General features: G+C 35.3%; 1 protein-coding gene across 1 annotated transcript; it reads right to left on the bottom strand.

The window, feature by feature from the left end:
* Positions 1–10,612: 10,612 nt before the first annotated feature.
* LOC128189000 (mpv17-like protein 2) lies at positions 10,613–12,323 on the bottom strand. The gene is made up of 2 exons (XM_052860361.1): positions 12,170–12,323; positions 10,613–11,521 (listed from the first exon to the last, which is right to left on the bottom strand). The coding sequence occupies exon 2, from the start codon at positions 11,464–11,466 to the stop codon at positions 10,819–10,821; it is 648 nt and encodes a 215-aa protein (XP_052716321.1). The 5' UTR covers positions 11,467–11,521; positions 12,170–12,323; the 3' UTR covers positions 10,613–10,818.
* Positions 12,324–18,195: the final 5,872 nt, after the last annotated feature.

The following is an 18,195-nucleotide window of genomic DNA, read 5'->3' as shown; positions in this document are numbered from 1 at the left end:
TTTAAGTGTTGTTTAAATTTATTAGATCATTTTGGAAAAGTTAAAATGATTCATTGGAAGTAAAACTATTCAAGAAACATTAATGAGTCGTATTAATATCTTTGATTACAACAATGGTAAAAGGAAATATCGGTACCTGTTTTGATATAAGTTATACAAAAGGACATATAAAATTGAACTCTTTTGAATTGACCGTACATGTATTTTCAGCATGTGAAGTTCTTGTTAAATCAAAGTTTAAAATCTAAATTAAAACATTTAACTTGTTTAATTAACTTATACTCGTATAAAAAGGGGTAAAATTTCTTTTATTTATTTCCTTTTAATGTGTTTTTTACTATTAGGGTCGAAAATGCGTAGCATTATTCTGTATAAAATGAAGTTTATTTGAAGTACAAATTCAACATCAAACGGACTCAATAAGTATTGTGACGTATAGGCAAGTTATGTTATACGAAATAAATAAATTTGATTAGCCAATCGAAAAGAATGTTACAACCATATTTTAACCAAAAGATATAAACCCGTCCACCAATCACAACCTCGAGTACTTATCCTCTTCTGTTTATCAGACTGTCATCGTTTCTTCGATAAAGAAATGGTAGGCCATGCATATATGAATTGAATTCACTGAAATTCCAGTAACAGTGGGGGGTACATCATCGTCGGGTATCTACGGATGAGTTAAAGACGTGATCACCCCTGGGTATCGGACGATGTTGGGGCGTTGTTTTTAAGGCGACAAGTGACGTTCTATAAGGTTGCCGAAAATGAGCTTAGATAATTATGATTCATTATGGTAACCATATTATTGTCATAATTCAAAAGTGTAAAGTGGTACGGACGCTGAGACGGACATGCAGATAGACAAAACGAAATCTCCTCAGCAGAACGGTATTTCTTAATGGGCCAGGGGTGAGGTTTACAAACTGTTGTAAAAATGGCAAAGCTTAAGACTGGATAGATTACAATACTAATTTTTTTAACCAATGTTTTGTTACATTAATAGTCTTTCCAAACATTTAAATCCAGGCATTATAAGCGATTAAGTAATTTATTCCTTCGACTTATTTCTGTTCTTTGTCAAACAATGTCGGAATATTTTTAAAACGTTTTTTTTTAAAAACATCTCGATTTTATCTTCGGTAGGGGATACTTTTCTAAACATGTTCAAAACACCAATGTATAAGGATAAACGTTATATTTTTATAAATAAACAGGTCGAAATATCCATAGGCACCAAAACATGAATTATATTTTCTCCCATCTTTAATATCTTGTCATTAAGAGGGCTGAGTGGTCGTGGCCATTTTTAGACTGTATTAATCTCCTTTAGATGGAGAACTTGTTTAAAGATGCAAGAAATATTAAAAATTTCAGAGCTAAAACTTATTAGAAATTTTTCTTTACTTTATAGTTTATGAGAAAAATAATATTATCTTCTGGAACTTTAAGGTAAATATGTTGACCTTAGCCTCCTTAAGTTAAATAGAGCATTTTTTCATCTGGCTATTCGATACCAAATCCCATTTAATTCAGAAATAAAGAGTTTATACATAAAGTTTGAAAAGCATCCTGGTCGACATGCGAAAATTTGTGTCTTACTCAACGTGACAGAATCAGGTCACCACATGAAAACGGTTCTTACATTCAGCGCTGAAAGAAATAAAACATAATTTAATGAAATCATAAGTGCATGGTAATTTAAAATTGTCAATTTCACTTATTCAACATCTGGCTAGCTTTATAATAATTCAGTATATTTGTCCAGACATCTAATTTCCCCCAAATTATCACAAAAATCTCAATTTCTGTAATTCTTCTGTAATTCTTAATCCTATAAAGGACGTGACACAACTGGTTAGTTTTTTTCTATGTCGGTACAAACTTCTTTTTGTTCTGTGGCATTGCTTTCTTCGTGTGTGGGATTTCTGAAGTTCAAGTTCAGTCCGTCACAAAATCAAACCAAGCTCGATTCATGAAAAATTTGTTCGCCTCTCCATACAATCGACATTTTAAAACAAAATAGAACTTAATGTTTTCATAAAATGGTTTCAGGCTCGTAGCATCTTTTTTAAAAGTGGGGTGGAGGGGGGCAAACTCATCCAAAAAAATCATGACAAGGATAAAAAAGGCAACTTCTCAAAATCATGAAAATCCTAATCCGTAGGCTGGGGGGGGGGGGGGGGGAGAGAGAGAGAGAGAGAGAGAGAGAGATAAAGTGCCTATAACTTCATTGATATAATACCCACCGGTATTAATTTCACTGTTAATTTCCTCCCTTTCAATTCCATTTCTACATGCTCCCAAAAATGTGGGGGGGGGGGGGGGGGGCTCCATGTTAATTAACTTTTTTATATATAAATTCTAAAAAAAAAAATGCGAGAAAAATTGGGGGCAAGCCCCACTTGCCCCCTCCCCCCACGGTGCTACGTGTCTAGGTTAGGTTTCATGCTGCAGAATAAAATCAAAGTACTGAAGTACTGTCGGGAGTTGATTTTATTGATTATTATCAATTTTAAAATCAACGATATGTTATTTTGCCTGGCAAGTAGTTTCTAATCTATATTTGAATTACGCACATTTTTATAATATGAATTCTCAAACTTTTCCGACAAGAATTTCGAGAAAACTCCATATGAATCATGTTTTGTAATATTTAAAAATAGAATTAATTCCATCAAACTGTGTATCACTAATCGAAATGTGTCTAAAAATTGTACACGTCTGGATCCAAGCAATGTTGAACTTTAGTCTCGTTCAACCAGACGCTCGGCTGTCTCCGTTAATCTCCGACTACCAAGAGAGACTCTGCTTGTCGGAAATTTACGGAGACAGCCGAGCGTCTGGTTGAACGAGACTATATTGAACTCTGGCGTAGGAATACATACAACTACAAAAAACAATTTAATTGTTCGTACTATATGAAATCTGACTATTTTCAAGGTATTTATAAATACGTTTCATTTGAAAACAATGGTACAGATTACAGTACACCGAATTTAATTTCAAGATCTACGTCTTGTCAGCGATGATAATTAGTGCTTAGGTCCAAACACTGTTTCACTTTCGGTTTGCCAGAGTAACTGCAAAGGAGAGTTGATTAAAATCAACTCCCAAAAATGATAGTCTCAAAGTGCTTTTAGGAATCAGTCTAATTTATAGGTATTAAGACTGTGAATAAAAGAATAAAATTTAAAATTTTGAGCTCAAATTGTGTTCAAGTCCCTTTTAAAAACTACTGCAACATAAAACAAATTACTGCGATATGTGACTCAATATCTACTGTATCCATGAACGTAATGGGAAAATAAATACAGTACGTGCAATAACTGTTACATGTGTGACTCAGATACTACATGTACTGTGACTTAATAGCTACTGCAACATGAGACTCGATAGCTACTGCAACATACGAGACTCAATTATAGCTACTGCAACATATGAGACTCAATAGCTACTGCAACAACATATTCTGCAACGGGAGACTGCTGCAAACTGAGATTCAATAACTGCTGCAACAAGAGACATTATTATTGAGGTGTCAGTAAATGACATCATATTTATATAGCTTAAGTAAACAGCTTATCTAGCAAACAAAAGCAATCCAAAGCTCATATCTATGGTGTTCCGATGGGGCTACCTCGACCTTCGCACTTTCGCCTTTAGGTCGAAGATGCGAGAGTGCGAAGTTGCGAAGGCGAAGTGCAAGAGTGCGACGGCGAAGGAGCGAAAGTGCGAAGATGCGACGGCGAAGCGCGAAGATGCGATGGCGAAGGTGCGAAGGAGCGATACTACTATCGCACCTTCGCAACTTCGCACTCTCGCCTTCGCACTTTCGCCTTCGCCTTTTTTGATAGCATACAGAAAGTCTCGGTCGATTACATAGAATTTGATGCAGATACCGTACTCGCCAAGGTTTTCCGATTAATCCATGATATCATTGGTACGCATGCGCTAGGCCATTGTGCTTACTATGAATGTTTATAAATATTTTAATGTGTATATGTGACATATATGTTTACCAGTGATGGCTATGTCTAATCATTATATACTCCATATAAAATGTAATGTCCGCCATAATGTATACATACATATGCACTTCCAGACTCCTGTCACTTACCAGCTGTCTGTTTACCGTGGATCAAACACAGCAACATTCTAATTTCTTTATGCGACACTCCTTGCTGATGTATGGATCTAGAGGGGGGAGGGGGTCCACCCCCCGGAAAATTCAATATTAATCATTTCACACATGCAGTAAAGGGGGAGAGAGGGTCCGGATCTCATCCCCCCGGAAAGTTAAATTTTATTAATTATATATAATAAAACCTCCAAAATATGTCTCGGAACCTCCCCCACCCCCAACAAATATAATTATCCATCATCTACCCCCCCCCCCCCCCCCCCTAGAAAAAGTTATGGATCTGCGCAGGCTGTTGAAAATAAATTAAATTCTAAAAAGTTCATCGTCTGCCTCAAATGTCCATTTATACAACTAAAATTGTCTTTAAACGATAGAGAGCTCCACAATTATAAAAAGGCGAAGGCGAAAGTGCGAAGATGCGAAGGCGAGAGTGCGAAGTTGCGATGGCGAAGGTGCGATAGTAGTATCGCTTCTTCGCCTTCGCAACTTCGCACTTTCGCCTTCGCATCTTCACACTTTGCCGTCGCATCTTCGCACTTTCGCTCCTTCGCCGTCGCACCTTCGCACTTTCGCCTTCGCAACTTCGCACTCTCGCACCTCGACATAAAGTGCGAAGGTCGAAGTGGCCCCATCGGAACACCATACATATCTCTGATTTGCATTCAAACAATTAAATTTCTGGAAAAATAATTCTAACAAAGGAACTAGGTAAGAAGTCACTTTTTGAAACATGTGGCTAGTTTAGACAAATCTGAAGAATCCATGCACACGTGTTCAGAGATTCTTTTACACGTTTTTTGGTCCAAAACTCAATCATTCTGTACATCGGGAAAAACAGACACAAAGAAATATTAACTTTAATATTTTTTAACTTCGAAATCTCATCATGTTTTTTCAGCTGACGTAGAATGTCACAAGCTATTTTCAAGCAATCATTAAGTTCTTGTAATCTGAAATGTAATATATACTTTCCCCCTCCCTCTCTTAGAATCTAATTTTGGCAAGAAGTTTGAGACAAAAACATTCTCAGTAACATAAGTTAGAACATCTGCATTGAACTGCGCAATGATTTAAATACCCCACGAGACATGGTGCAAAAAGCTTCAACTTGATTATACAGTTTGATAGTAGGGAAACTTATTCATTTTTTCTCTCTATAACTCATTTTTTTTATCTTAACAAAAGAAAAAAATAATGAAATGCATATAAACGTCACGACCAACACTTTATAATGGCAAGATAACAAGGAAATGCTACTTTGACTCTCTGTGGGTAGTTTTCTTATGTTTCGAAAAGTGATATTCTTTCAAAAGAAAAAAATTGCGAGGAGTATTTAACTCTTTGCAACATTTTTTCATTAATATGCTTCAAAATCTGACACTTTTCTGAAATTGAAGGAGAAATACGCGAATAGCATAAGCAATACTTTTTCATAATAAAGGCATCGCTCAGAAAAATAAACCTTAACGTAGTGTAATTATTGTAAATATTCTTTTTTGAGAAAATGTATGTTTTTCTTGGAAATGAAAAGAGAGATTGCTCGTAATATTAAAGGATTTCTTTGGATAAAAAAATCCGCGGTTTGTTTCTTTTGACACTGATTGGAGGCTGTTGAAAAATAAACAATTTTTAGTGAAGATACACAAAATCGGCTCTTCAGATGTATCTGGTTTTAATTGTTATCTCGGAAGAAATGAAGCACGTGTCATTATCAGAAAATTACATAACACGGAAATGCTTATTTCAGGGAGCCTTACGGCAGCAGCGCCCTGTGCCAAATGTTTGGCGGAAGGATTATCGCATCTGTTTTGACAATGCACGGATTAGTTAATCCGATGATGGAAATAGATCCGTCAATATGTCCCTACCCTTCCTGACAAGACTGTTGATGGCAATTCGAAAGAGTCGTTAATTTTAGAATGCTGCACTCGGTTTAACACAGATTGAAGGGTAGTTCCTCAAATATGCTTTCACGTATTTCAAGTATTCTGTACCCTTCCGTCCTTTTTATAGTCTTATAGTCGGGATGAGCTATACCAAAAATGTATTTCCCTAAAACCATCTCTCTCTCTCTCTCTCTCTCTCTCTCTCTCTCTCTCTCTCTCTCTCTCATCTTTGCGATTCGTAAGCAGTCAAAGTATACGAAATCCATTACAATGATATAGTTACAATATACCATCTGCAGAATTTTTGCAATTATAATTATTTATTAAATCTGCGTGTTGTAATACGAAACAGAGCTTAAATCTGTCCGCAAGAATGGTTATATAACTGAAGCATAATAAAGATTTGTATCAGATATGTATCATAATAAGTCATGTGACGTTCTGCTAAGTTTGGCGTCCATTTCTCAAGCCGGCCATGTTACCGCTTGGTTGTCATTCTTAGTATAACACCACATAGGCGTCGGAACCGGGGGGGGCTAGGGGGGGCTTAGCCCCCCCACTTTTTTTGCAAAGTTATACCTAACCATTAGAAACATAGCATGATAGAGGGTTCAGCCCCCCCCCCCCCACTTTTTCTCGCAGGAAAGATTATTGTTCCTAAATTTACCTTGAAAGATTGAGAAGTTGGATTCAGAAGCATACTAACCCCCCCCCCCCCCCCCCCCCACGGATTAGGAATTTCATGATTTTGGGAAGAATAAAAATTGGGTAAGTTTTTTTTCTTTTAGAAGTATAGGTATACCCCCCCCCCCCCACGGATTAGGATTTCCATGATTTTGAAAATTACTTTTTTCTCAATATTTCTGAGGATTAGTCTAGCCCCCCCACTTTCAATTTGCTTCCGACGCCAGTGCACCAGCTGTGTATGAATGCTTCATCAGCAATATAATTTTCGACTTTTATTAAAAACAAATTCAGACAGGCCTTCACATACACGGGAACCAATTTATAAAAGTACTCTGTTACTGCATGGAGTCATTTCTGTCGAGCATCTCAATGAACATTAAAAAATTAGTACTTATACTTGCATCCGAATTTTAATGTTCAGTTTGAACAGATCTACAATAAGTTTTGAACAAAGAAAAAACAAAATTGATTGATGTACAAATTACAATTCCAGATTATTTGTGTTCTTAACATCATAAAACTAACGAAAATCTCCCTTAAATTTTTTAATCGTAAAGTGCATTGAAATGATTTATTGCATTGCGGCATGTTATAAAAATCGACTTGCATGTATAGTCGCATGTCTCCTTTAATTAAAGATTAAAATCTATGAAGTAGAATCCATCCATCCATTCACCCATAATTATACGCATTTCATTATCAAACTATTCTTTTCAAATTTTATCTATTTCATTTTTCAACACTACATATTATGAGCAGCACAGAAATATATGATTTCTGGTTTATGTGGAACTGAAAATATGATAATTAATTTCGACTGAATACTGTATTTATTTTTTCTTTAAAAATGCCTTGTGTGTGTCTTTTTTATATTGCAATATTTTTGGTAACACGACAATAAATAACTGAAGGCAATGAGAAATGGCGCTGATTTATTCAAGGAATTCTAATAATCAACAAACATGCACGGCCGTTGTCTAATTTTGTTCTTGCTATGGCGTCGATTCTTTCCCGGTGTTTTTACAAGTAAAAACATTAAAAGTCGCATGAAAGAAAGTCTTGAATTAAAACCAATTCACTTTTTTCACCAACACAGAGATTCCCGGGTCGCGCATGTGCGCTCGAGCGTCTCTTGGAGTGAGTAAAAACCAATAACGGACGTTCTGTACCGCGGCGTCACTAGCTGAGCGCACGCGCAAAAACGCCATTTTGAAAAATCTCCTCGGTTCAACACGAGACTTCAAGCTGGGGACGGGATAATGTTATGGTTATGATTATAATAATCGATGTACATTTTCCATTTATTTGTAATTATATTTAATGTGTTTTAGACCAGTTGAGTATGGGAGTGTTTGGCAAAGGGAGAACTTAGTAGCTGGATACTAAATCTGTTCAAAATTAAATTCTTAAGTTTGAGATCTCTAGGCTTTCTTCACTGGCGTCCCAATCCGCAAAAACATCAATTAAATGATAGAATACAAAGATTTATTTGCCTTTAGAAAAAAAAGACGACTGAAGCTGAAAGAAAATAAGGCAAGTCTAATTTAGTCTTTCGATGTTTATATTTCTTTCGTAATGAGTTTCGCGTTAATTTGATGTCAAGTGACCTTTAAAGCCAATGTTTTTGAAACTACTAGACAAGACATTTTAAATACTTTTCTGTCAGATATAGATAGATGTACCTAATACGAGAAAGATATTATATAGACTACTTATGTAGACTAAGTATCCTTGAAAAAAAATTATAGCGCACTATGACATACTAGTATACAAGTAATAGCTTTAATTGGTTTCTGGGAAAACGCAAGATTGAATTTTTTAAACTTAAAAGTATATAATCAATATTGATCGAGTTTGTCACAAGTAACACGATTAAAACAATGCCGGTTTGAACTCGCAGTTTCTACAACCGATTCAGTTTAATTCCCACGCCTTTCAAAGATGATGAATAAACACGTTTCCAGAGCACAGTGGAATTTTTTTATGCAATGAAATTCCGTGCCTCCTTTGCCTTTTTCATTTCCTATCAAGTTGTATAACAATAAGCAATAATCTTAAGGCGGACAGTTAGAGTTTTAATGACATGTGCCTGAACACCCCCCCCCCCCTCCGCCGCCACACACAAACACGCCAACAAACAAATTGCCTTCCGAACATTTTAATTCATCTACACAAAAATTCCTATAATATAAATTGTGTCGAGAATAACTGAAACACTTCGAAGAATGTAAAATCTTCACACAGTTACGAAACATGGAATCACAACATTATTAACGACGGTGCTTAATTAAAAAAAAAATCCTCACCAATCTACGTCGCTGGAGGAAACGATCTTGCACATAAAATAGGGAATGTATGTTGTCTTCGAATTCCTATGTCTAGTCTAAAATCATAATACCAATTCCAAAACAAAGACTTTTCTAACCACAAAATACACACATGAATTGCATACCTTGTGCCTTAATTGTTCCTCAAAATTATCAATAATTTGGAAATCAGAAAAGTTAAAAGACTGGAATTTTCTTTATAAACTATTTGTGTACATAAGTTTGAACTATAGTTATTAGGGTCTGCTATGCGATTTTCGCCGAGAAGTTATATTTAACATAACTACTAGTGGTTTTTTTAATGTTCATCTACATTTACATTGAACATTCGCACCTGTTTTAAGAGACCACATGTGGGAGAATGACAAACTGGCCACTTCAGTAAAAAAAAAATATACCTACATATATCTGTGGATTATACGTTTTGTTTTCCTGCAACGGTCACCACTTTCTAAGAATGTATGAACCACCAAATATAGCATTTTACTGTTTGTATTCAGGTCTTTCTTCAAGTATCCATAAAATCAAGTAAAAGTATGTAAGCCACGAGAGATTATTCGATAGATGCGAGTATGTAAATAATTATATTTCCTGCTTAAGCGCAGATAACCATAATTAACAACAACTTTGAGCAATATTAATTGTCAATCTATCTACATACCAAATAGTACACTAGCTATGGGGTTGTAAAAAGATTACATCATTATATTGAATTAAAATTCCAAAATGTTTTTGGCAAAGGACTACCTGTAATTGGCTGTAAACCCCCCTCCGACCCCCCCCCCCCCCCCAGCTTGCTGATATTCAAGCTCCAAAATAAGTTGTTTCTCTTTTTACTTTGTTTATCATTAATTACTCCCTTCCCCGAGTTCTAATGCTTTTTCATAGGGTACAAAAACATGACATCCCAAAGTCAGTACACAGATATATATTAAGCAGGGAACTGCAAGATGGCATGTAGCGCGTAATGATAGGGCCAAATGGTTATCAAAGGAAAGCCGAAAATAATCTCAAAGTTGATCACACTCCCCTCCCTAGGGTTCAGGAACTAAGTAGTTTTATCCTGCACTCGCAGAACTCGCTACCTTCAACATTGATTGATTTTACATTAATTCTTCAACATTACATGTACAATTCCTGAACATCATGAGGTAGCTTGATGACAATAGAGAAACTTCAAAAACATTTGCACAAAAAAATATTAAAAAATTTTGAACTAAAAGTACACATATTTTAACTTTTTTTTATATAAATGCTTACTTTATGAAATTAATAATGATCATTAGTGAATTTACTGGTCCACTGAAAATAACATCTGTAGTTCTTACAATTCTGAGATAATACTAAAATTCAGTATTGCAAGTTTGATAACTCTTGTAACTTTTTTGGCAATAGCAATTTACTGAAGTATTTTATGTTTATGAAACATTATCCACTCATTAAGCTTTACTGAACATTCATGAAGAAGCTTGCATTAAAATGAAAAACCAGAAAAAATAATAATTATAGCGACACATGCATGAATAATTCAAAATCATTCATTTCAAATCAAAAACTCAAAAGTATGATTTTTTTTAATTATTTATTCCAATAAAAAATCTTTGGCACATACTTTGACTTCCTCATAACATGAACATAATTAAATACCTGAATTGGTAAAAAAAATAATTATATTCTTCAAATATAACAAATAAAATCACAAGAAGATTTCAAAGTACAAACAAATAAATCCATTTCTGCAGGCACTAGACAACATATACATGCATTCACATTAACTATGTGATTCTAATTTGTCTTTGATATGAACACTGTTTGCCAAGTTCTCAATTTCTTTCTTTGCACATTCTGTACCTAATTCTGAATCAAACTTCACATACGAAAATAAGCAGTCGTATCCAAATGATATAACATTGTCATATACACCCCTATATTTTGTGGGGAGGTAAAAGAAACTGAAATACTGTGCTGGAGGCCAGACAGGTAGCTCAGCCACAAACAAGGCAACACCCTTGGGCATGATTTCCTTGTTAATTTCACTGATAGTTTTCTTCTCAAATATTGATGTGGTGTATAAATACAATGCTATGACAATGGGAGAGCAGATGACCTGATCAATTACAACTTTCTTTGTCACAGTTCTCATACTACGTCCGGGAAATATCCGGTCCAGGTGTTTATACCAGTGGTGTATGAATGGGCCGATCACGAAACCGGCTGCAGCAACTTTTCCTGAGCGCAGAGTGTCCATGCGTGTCATCTTTTTCTTTTTCAACTGTAAATACTGTGCTAGCAGATCTCCAAGTCCATAGAGGGCAACAGACACTCCGGTCGTTGTCCATACTAAGTATTTGTCTGTGAAAATGACCTGGCTTCTGAACACTAGTTTCCGATAGGAACAAACAAGTTTCCTGATAGGCATTGTACATCTACTAGTAAGTTAAAACATGCACTGATTTCTGGTGGTTTGGATTTTGCTGTAAAAGAAAAACAGGTATATCTAAACAGGTATAACAAGCAAAAAGATCGTAAAGTTCTGTAATAAGTTATTGAACTTTTCTTAAATGCAATATGCACATATAACCCCATTTGAAATAAGAGTGTTAGCATTTCTGAATAAAACTGAACGTTATGTGCATTACAGTCAAATACACTTTCAATGCTTAACCTTGCACCTTGCAAGTGTATATACTGTACATATAAATAGGCTGTGTCATGTGCACTCCTTTACAAGTTTAGAAAATGTTTAAATAAAGAAAATGGAATGGAATATCTATCGCAATAAAGGCTTTATGATGGCATCTTTTCAGAAGAGGTGAGCAACTGCCTATCTTTGGACTATGAACAGATGGAAGTGGGTATATGTACATCTGTGACTTTTCTTTCCATTTGACTCTTACAATGCTTCATATATGAAAAGCATATGAATCTGAAGTTCAGTTTAATCAAATCATGTATTGTGGTGTTGTATATTAACATTTAAGCAGCTGATGGATTCACTGACGTTTCATGTAATATAGTTCGAATTGCCTTTAATCATTGCCACGTGACTACGGTTTATTGCAGAGCACACAAAGAATCAGATTGTATAAAACTAGAAAGTTAATTAATAAAAGATGAATTACCTTATTCTAAAATGATATGTGCCATGCTAATGGCGAACTTTCCAGGTTTCCCTTACGAAACATCGTGTCGATTATTTAACCCCTCTGTTTACCGACTTCTTTCGTAAGAGAGTACGTGGCAAGGGAGATAACGCCAAATTCAAAATTTAGCGCTGACGTTCAACGTGTTTTCTGCGAGGAATAAAATTATAGAAAATCTCATGATCTGTATCGATAATTCAAATGATGACGTAAACAGCACAAAATATACAACAAATATCTTGATTGAATTTAGGGCAATTCCATAGTGCACTCGCCATAACAGATTTAAAATATTCTGCGTACATGTACATGTATGTCTTTATATTTCAATATAAACTAATTTTTTTTCATTTATCATATTAAAAAAATTCCAGCGTCTTCTTCAAAGGGAGTGGTCACGATTTTAGCTAACAATTTTTAAATTTACATGCTTGAAAGAAAAAAAACCCAGCTACACAAAACCAATCTCATATATGACTGAAAGTAGGGCCGCTGAAAGTACGTGTAATGAATAGGTTCCAAACTTTAAAAAAAATGATTATAATGCGCACAAAGTTGAGGCACTGTAAATCTTGACTATTAAAGAATTTCCATGATCCAGATATATTTATTTTTATTTGTTAAAAAACCCCACAGACACCAAAAACATTGAAATATACATGTAAGAGATACAATGTTTGATGAATTGTCCCGCTTAGATGAGCTATCGACGCCTATCGTTTTACTTTAGAGAAAGATCGACATGAACATCAAAGATTTTGCTGCACCAAGTGTGATTAATGATTTCCTCTATTTCTCACGGAAGCTTATGGTTCATTCATAGCTCTATAGACACACAACTTGTCGGATTTGTGGATGACATGCAGGAATCTGGATAAGGGCAAACAGACTGACTGCCTAATCATGGACATCAGTAAAGTTTTTGACAAAGTTTGCCATAGCCTAATATGTTTTACGGTGCTACCGTTATGGCGAGCGCAGCAAGAATTACACATACCTTGCAATATTGTCAACTTATAGTTTTATTTAGGTATCAACGAACGTCAAAGAATTTTTGAGAGAGTATTGCTCTACAATAAGTATGCCAAATGTACTAATTTTAATGGTTATGATACATACAGCGCAACCCCCTTCCCAGAGAGAGAGAGAGAGAGAGAGAGAGAGAGAGAGAGAGAGAGAGAGAGAGAGAGAGAGAGAGAGAGAGAGAGAGAGAGAGAGAGAGAGAGAGAAGGCCCGGTACCTGTTTGTAGGTGTGTAATTTCCCACGTTTAAATATAATGGTCTGACTATATACAATTTATACATACTTTTTTAACTGTTTATTTTTTCATTTTATTCCTTTTTATTCATTCAAAATGTCCTATTGTTTATTTCCTCCCTACTCATGCATGCACAATTAGCTTAAAAATGGATTGTTATGACAGTAAAGTATGGCTCTTGCTAATATATATATATACATAAAATCTCTATACTAAAAAATAAAATAAAATCAAATCATCCGTCAATGAGGCAGGTATCGCAGTCTATTCTGGAATAACTAGTACACGCATTACAGATGTTTGATCCACCTCTAAATTTATCGCGGGAAATATAGCGCGAGTGCACTGTGACGTCATCCATGACTGTTTACTTTTCTCGACTCAATACGGAGGTATAGAAGCATGTAACAAATCTTTTGAGTCTCGCCATAGCATATGCGGTACTCAAAACGTGTCTTCAAAGTTTAAGTCACTAAATTACGAGTTAAAAGTCGGCCATTTTTGGCATAGCACCACGGGTGAAAAAATTTGTTTGATGAACTGTAGTCTCGTTCAACCAGACGCTCGGCTGTCTCCGTAAATCTCCGACGAGCAGAGAGTCTGCTCGTCGGAGATTTACGGAGATAGCCGAGCGTCTGGTTGAACGAGACTAGATGAACTGTAGGTTTAGCTCGTTCTTTTTCCCGCGCACACTGGCTCTTAGTGCTCGCTTCGCTCGCCGGCGCTGCGCGCCGGCGAGCTGCGCTCGCTATTACTCTACAAATTAGATCACTATGGAATAAGGGGCAAAACAAACAAGTGGATTCAAAGCTTCCTTCAAGACAGAAGTCAGTCAGTTGTGTCTTCAAGTTCTATACCAGTGGAGTACTAAGGTGTCCCTCAGGGGTTAGTATTAGAACCAAGCCTTTTCCTATCTTCATAAATGACATGCCTGAGAATGTTAGATCAAAGACCAGACTATTCGCAGATGACACAGTCGTATTCCTTACAATAACACCGGACATTGATGCAACCCCCCTACAGGAAGACCTGGACCAATTAGCATTATGGGAAGAAAATTGGAAAATGAAGTTCCATTCAGAAAAATGTGATGTCCTAACAATATCAAAGGAAAAAGCAGCCAATGATAAAGAAATACACTCTTCACGGCCACCAACAAGAACATGTAACAACAGCGAAATATCTAGGTGTTTCAATACAAAAAATGTAACATGGATATTAAGTGGAACCAGCACATATCGAACATCTGCAAGAAAGCTAACAACGCCTTAAGTTTTCTAAAACGCAACCAAAACGCAACCTCAACACCTGAAATGCAAATATAAAAGAGAAAGCCTATAAGACACTTGTAAGACCTACGCTAGAATATGCCAGCACCACCTGGGACCCATATTTGAAAGATGATAAACACAATATCGAGAAGGTACAACGTCGGGCCGCCAGATACATGTATGTGACCAACCGATATTACAACACCTCATTGATAACCGACATGATTCGATCATTCCCTAGACAGGCAAACTCTGGAGGAGAGAAGAAAGCGAACCAGGCTGACTCTCATTGTATAAGATAAAAAACGGACTATAGTCTGTCCTAAGATATTTTTGCCGCATATTTTCTTAAATTATTCAATATTTATAAATACCTCTTGGTTCAGACGATGTTCATTCAATAGTATGAAAAAATCCCAAGATTTCCCCTTGAAACGCCCCCTCTAGCTTGTCGGGTATCAGTACACGGCTAAAAATGAAAAGTCTACGAGGTTTTTCCATTGCCAAGGAGATGAAGACGCCCGGATGATAACGTTGAAAAATTGCGCGAGGGGTCCCGAGTATTTCCGAATGGAGAAAGGATGTCAACATTCCCCATTATAAATCTCCGTAGGAAATCTGTTTTCGTTCATGTGAATTTTTACGAGGGAAAAATGATAATGTGTGAATGAAGTTATCTTGGGAATTTTCCCTTTCATCGATTTTAATTGCACTTCAGTAACAGGTATGTGTATTTTTATTAAAAATCGTTCAAATATGCAGCATAAATATCTTTGGACAGACTATAGTAAAAATTGAAATATCTGACAAACTAGTGACACCATCAAGACTTAGCTGAAACATGGGAGTACATTCCTTCCAAATATCGAGTTACACAGAAGTAAGGAAGGAATCTTTCTACCCTCGTACCATCAGGGACTGGAATGCTCTGCCCACTGACATCGCTACATCCCCGAGCCTCGAAATATTTAAGGCTTACTTGCACCCTTTTTGATACTACACAGCACCTATTTTTATTTTCTAAAATTTGTTATGCGCACCTAAGTGGCAGTGTCATCAGCGATTGATGGTGGCCGTGATCTGTTAGAAGACACAGCCACAATGAAATCTACACGCCCCGTTTATCGATTCGTCGAAACCTACAGCGACCATAAAAAAAAAATCACAGACTGCACAAAATAATCATGATGATGTAAAACTCAAATTCCCATAAGAGACGATTGGGCAGAATTTGGCTGTTTCTTTTAGCTAACGTACTGATGTATATTAACAGTAATTAATTGAGTGAATTTTACTTACTTTTTACTATCAATTTATAATTTGTAAAAAGAACAATATAAACAATAAAATGCTCTCTTTGATGATTCATGCGGGTTATGAAGGAAGCGATCATTGCAGAAAAAAAAATTACATAGCCCGCTAGCGCGGCCGGTTATGTATTTTTTTTTAACAAAGTCGCCACCTTCATACCCCGCATGAATCATCAAAGAAAGCATTTCATTGTTTAAATAATATCTTCATAACGATTTGCTTCACAATATTCTTCTAACATTAGCTTTTTGTCTATTCTACAATTCTCTTTAGTTTTTGAAATGTATTAGAAAGGACAGGCTGATGCTTTCAATCTTACATATCGTAAGACCAGAACCTCGTGATTTTTTATAACTTTTGTTCAAACCTTTTGGAGCCACAACAAGTCCATCTTTCCTAGTCAAGGGTTAGTTACAAAGCATTTTGAAAAATTACGCACTTTGAAAAAACAATTTCAAAGTGTGTTAATTTTGGGACCAAGTCAACGCACTTTGAAAAAAAATATTTTATTTCAAATTGCGTTGATATCGTCGGTATTAACACATTTTGAAAAAAAATGTTCAGGGTTAAGTCAAAATTATTGATACTTTTATATATAATAAGTGATTGTTTAATCCTTATTTTGCTTAATGTGATTTATCTATAAAAGAACCCATTGCATTCTAAGCTAACTTGATAAACAGTTTCTGGATGAGAACTTTTTTCCTTTTCGTTCTTTGGGAGATTTGAATTATCCAAATATGAAATGAATTTCATCTCTAAGTAACTGCATTTTCTTATTTTTAGTATGCAATAAATTTACTTCTTATCTGGTTTATTGGACTATGCCAGAACGAATATGACTTATGTTTATTGAGAATGGAGATCAATGTATAACATATTTCAACTGGCTTATTGCATGTTTTTGTAAACATGATGTGAAAAAAAAACGATACGTTAGTTATGTTTATCAAAAACAATATGATATTTTAGAAGATCAATGCGAGAAAAAACCCCAATATTCTAATACTTATATATAATATATTTATAATAATTTTCAATGTAATTTTTTTTTTTTTTTTTTTTTTTTTTTTTTTTTTTACATCGAACTGATTTATTTAATTAGAATATGAAAAGAGGGTAAATGTTGAAATACTAATGGATTCTTTAACATACCAATGAAGAAATTATTGTTTTGCCAATTTTTTGCAAATGGTTTTTAGCCGGGCTCTGCTGAAAGCAGAGTCCTGGCTATAGACAGGCAAATCGCCAATGTTACTATAAATAGCACAAATAAACAAAAAAACCAAACAGCGTCAAGGTAAAGCTTCCGCTATACCAAATAGTTACACAAAGAGCCACGTTTTGCCAAAAGTGTTGGCATTTTGTTTCTTTTTTTTAAATTTCTAATGAATTGTCTATCTTTTTTAGTTTTCTTATTAATAACGTGTTTTTAAAACATTACTATGCATTTTGGACACATACAATGCGCATGAATTTTCATGAACTACTTTGCTGCGCGATGAAGAAACGGGGATTGGATATATAATGCTTGTTGCAAAATTCAAGGCAGCAACTGTTGAACTTTTTAACTTCTACTAGACAGACATATTTTTTTTTTTGAGAGAGAGAGAGAATTTCAGTCTTTACTACACAATATGCATAAAGACACACCAAAAGAGCACGGCTTTCAGTACTTCAGTACTTTGATTTCAATATCACTGCATCTTTTTTTATCTTAAATTTTGCTGAAATCATGTTTTGGAAGGAAAAAATAAGGGATAGGGGACCTCCATCCTCTAATCAATTCAATGCAATTACATGATGTACTGGTAATTGGCCTGTATCTTTGGTTAACCCATACACCCATCCCCACTCCCGTTCTCAAATACGGTAAATTAGATTCACTAGTGTCAACAAATTATCATACTATCAGCAAATCAGAAATTCAATTAGAGAATTTGTGATTAATAAATATTTTTTCAAAGTGCGTTAAGAGTCTCGATTCTAAAAAATGTTCATGTACATTCTTAACGCACTTTGAAATTTTTTTCAAAGTGGGTTAACTTGGTCCAAATTTAAAACAATTTGAAATTTTTTTTTTCAAAGTGCGTTGATTTGGTCCAAAATTTAACGCACTTTGAATACATTTTTCAAAGTGCGTAATTTTTTCAAAGTGCGTTGC

This window comes from Crassostrea angulata, chromosome 6, assembly GCF_025612915.1.
Source record: "Crassostrea angulata isolate pt1a10 chromosome 6, ASM2561291v2, whole genome shotgun sequence".
NCBI lineage: Eukaryota > Metazoa > Mollusca > Bivalvia > Ostreida > Ostreidae > Magallana > Magallana angulata.
The sequence above is the reverse complement of the archived record's forward strand: the minus strand, read 5'-3'. Positions and strand labels throughout refer to the sequence as shown.

Excerpts from the sequence above, each read along its gene's own strand:
- LOC128189000 (XM_052860361.1), bottom strand. The coding sequence starts at position 11,466 with ATGCCTATCAGGAAACTTGTTTGTTCCTATCGGAAACTAGTGTTCAGA.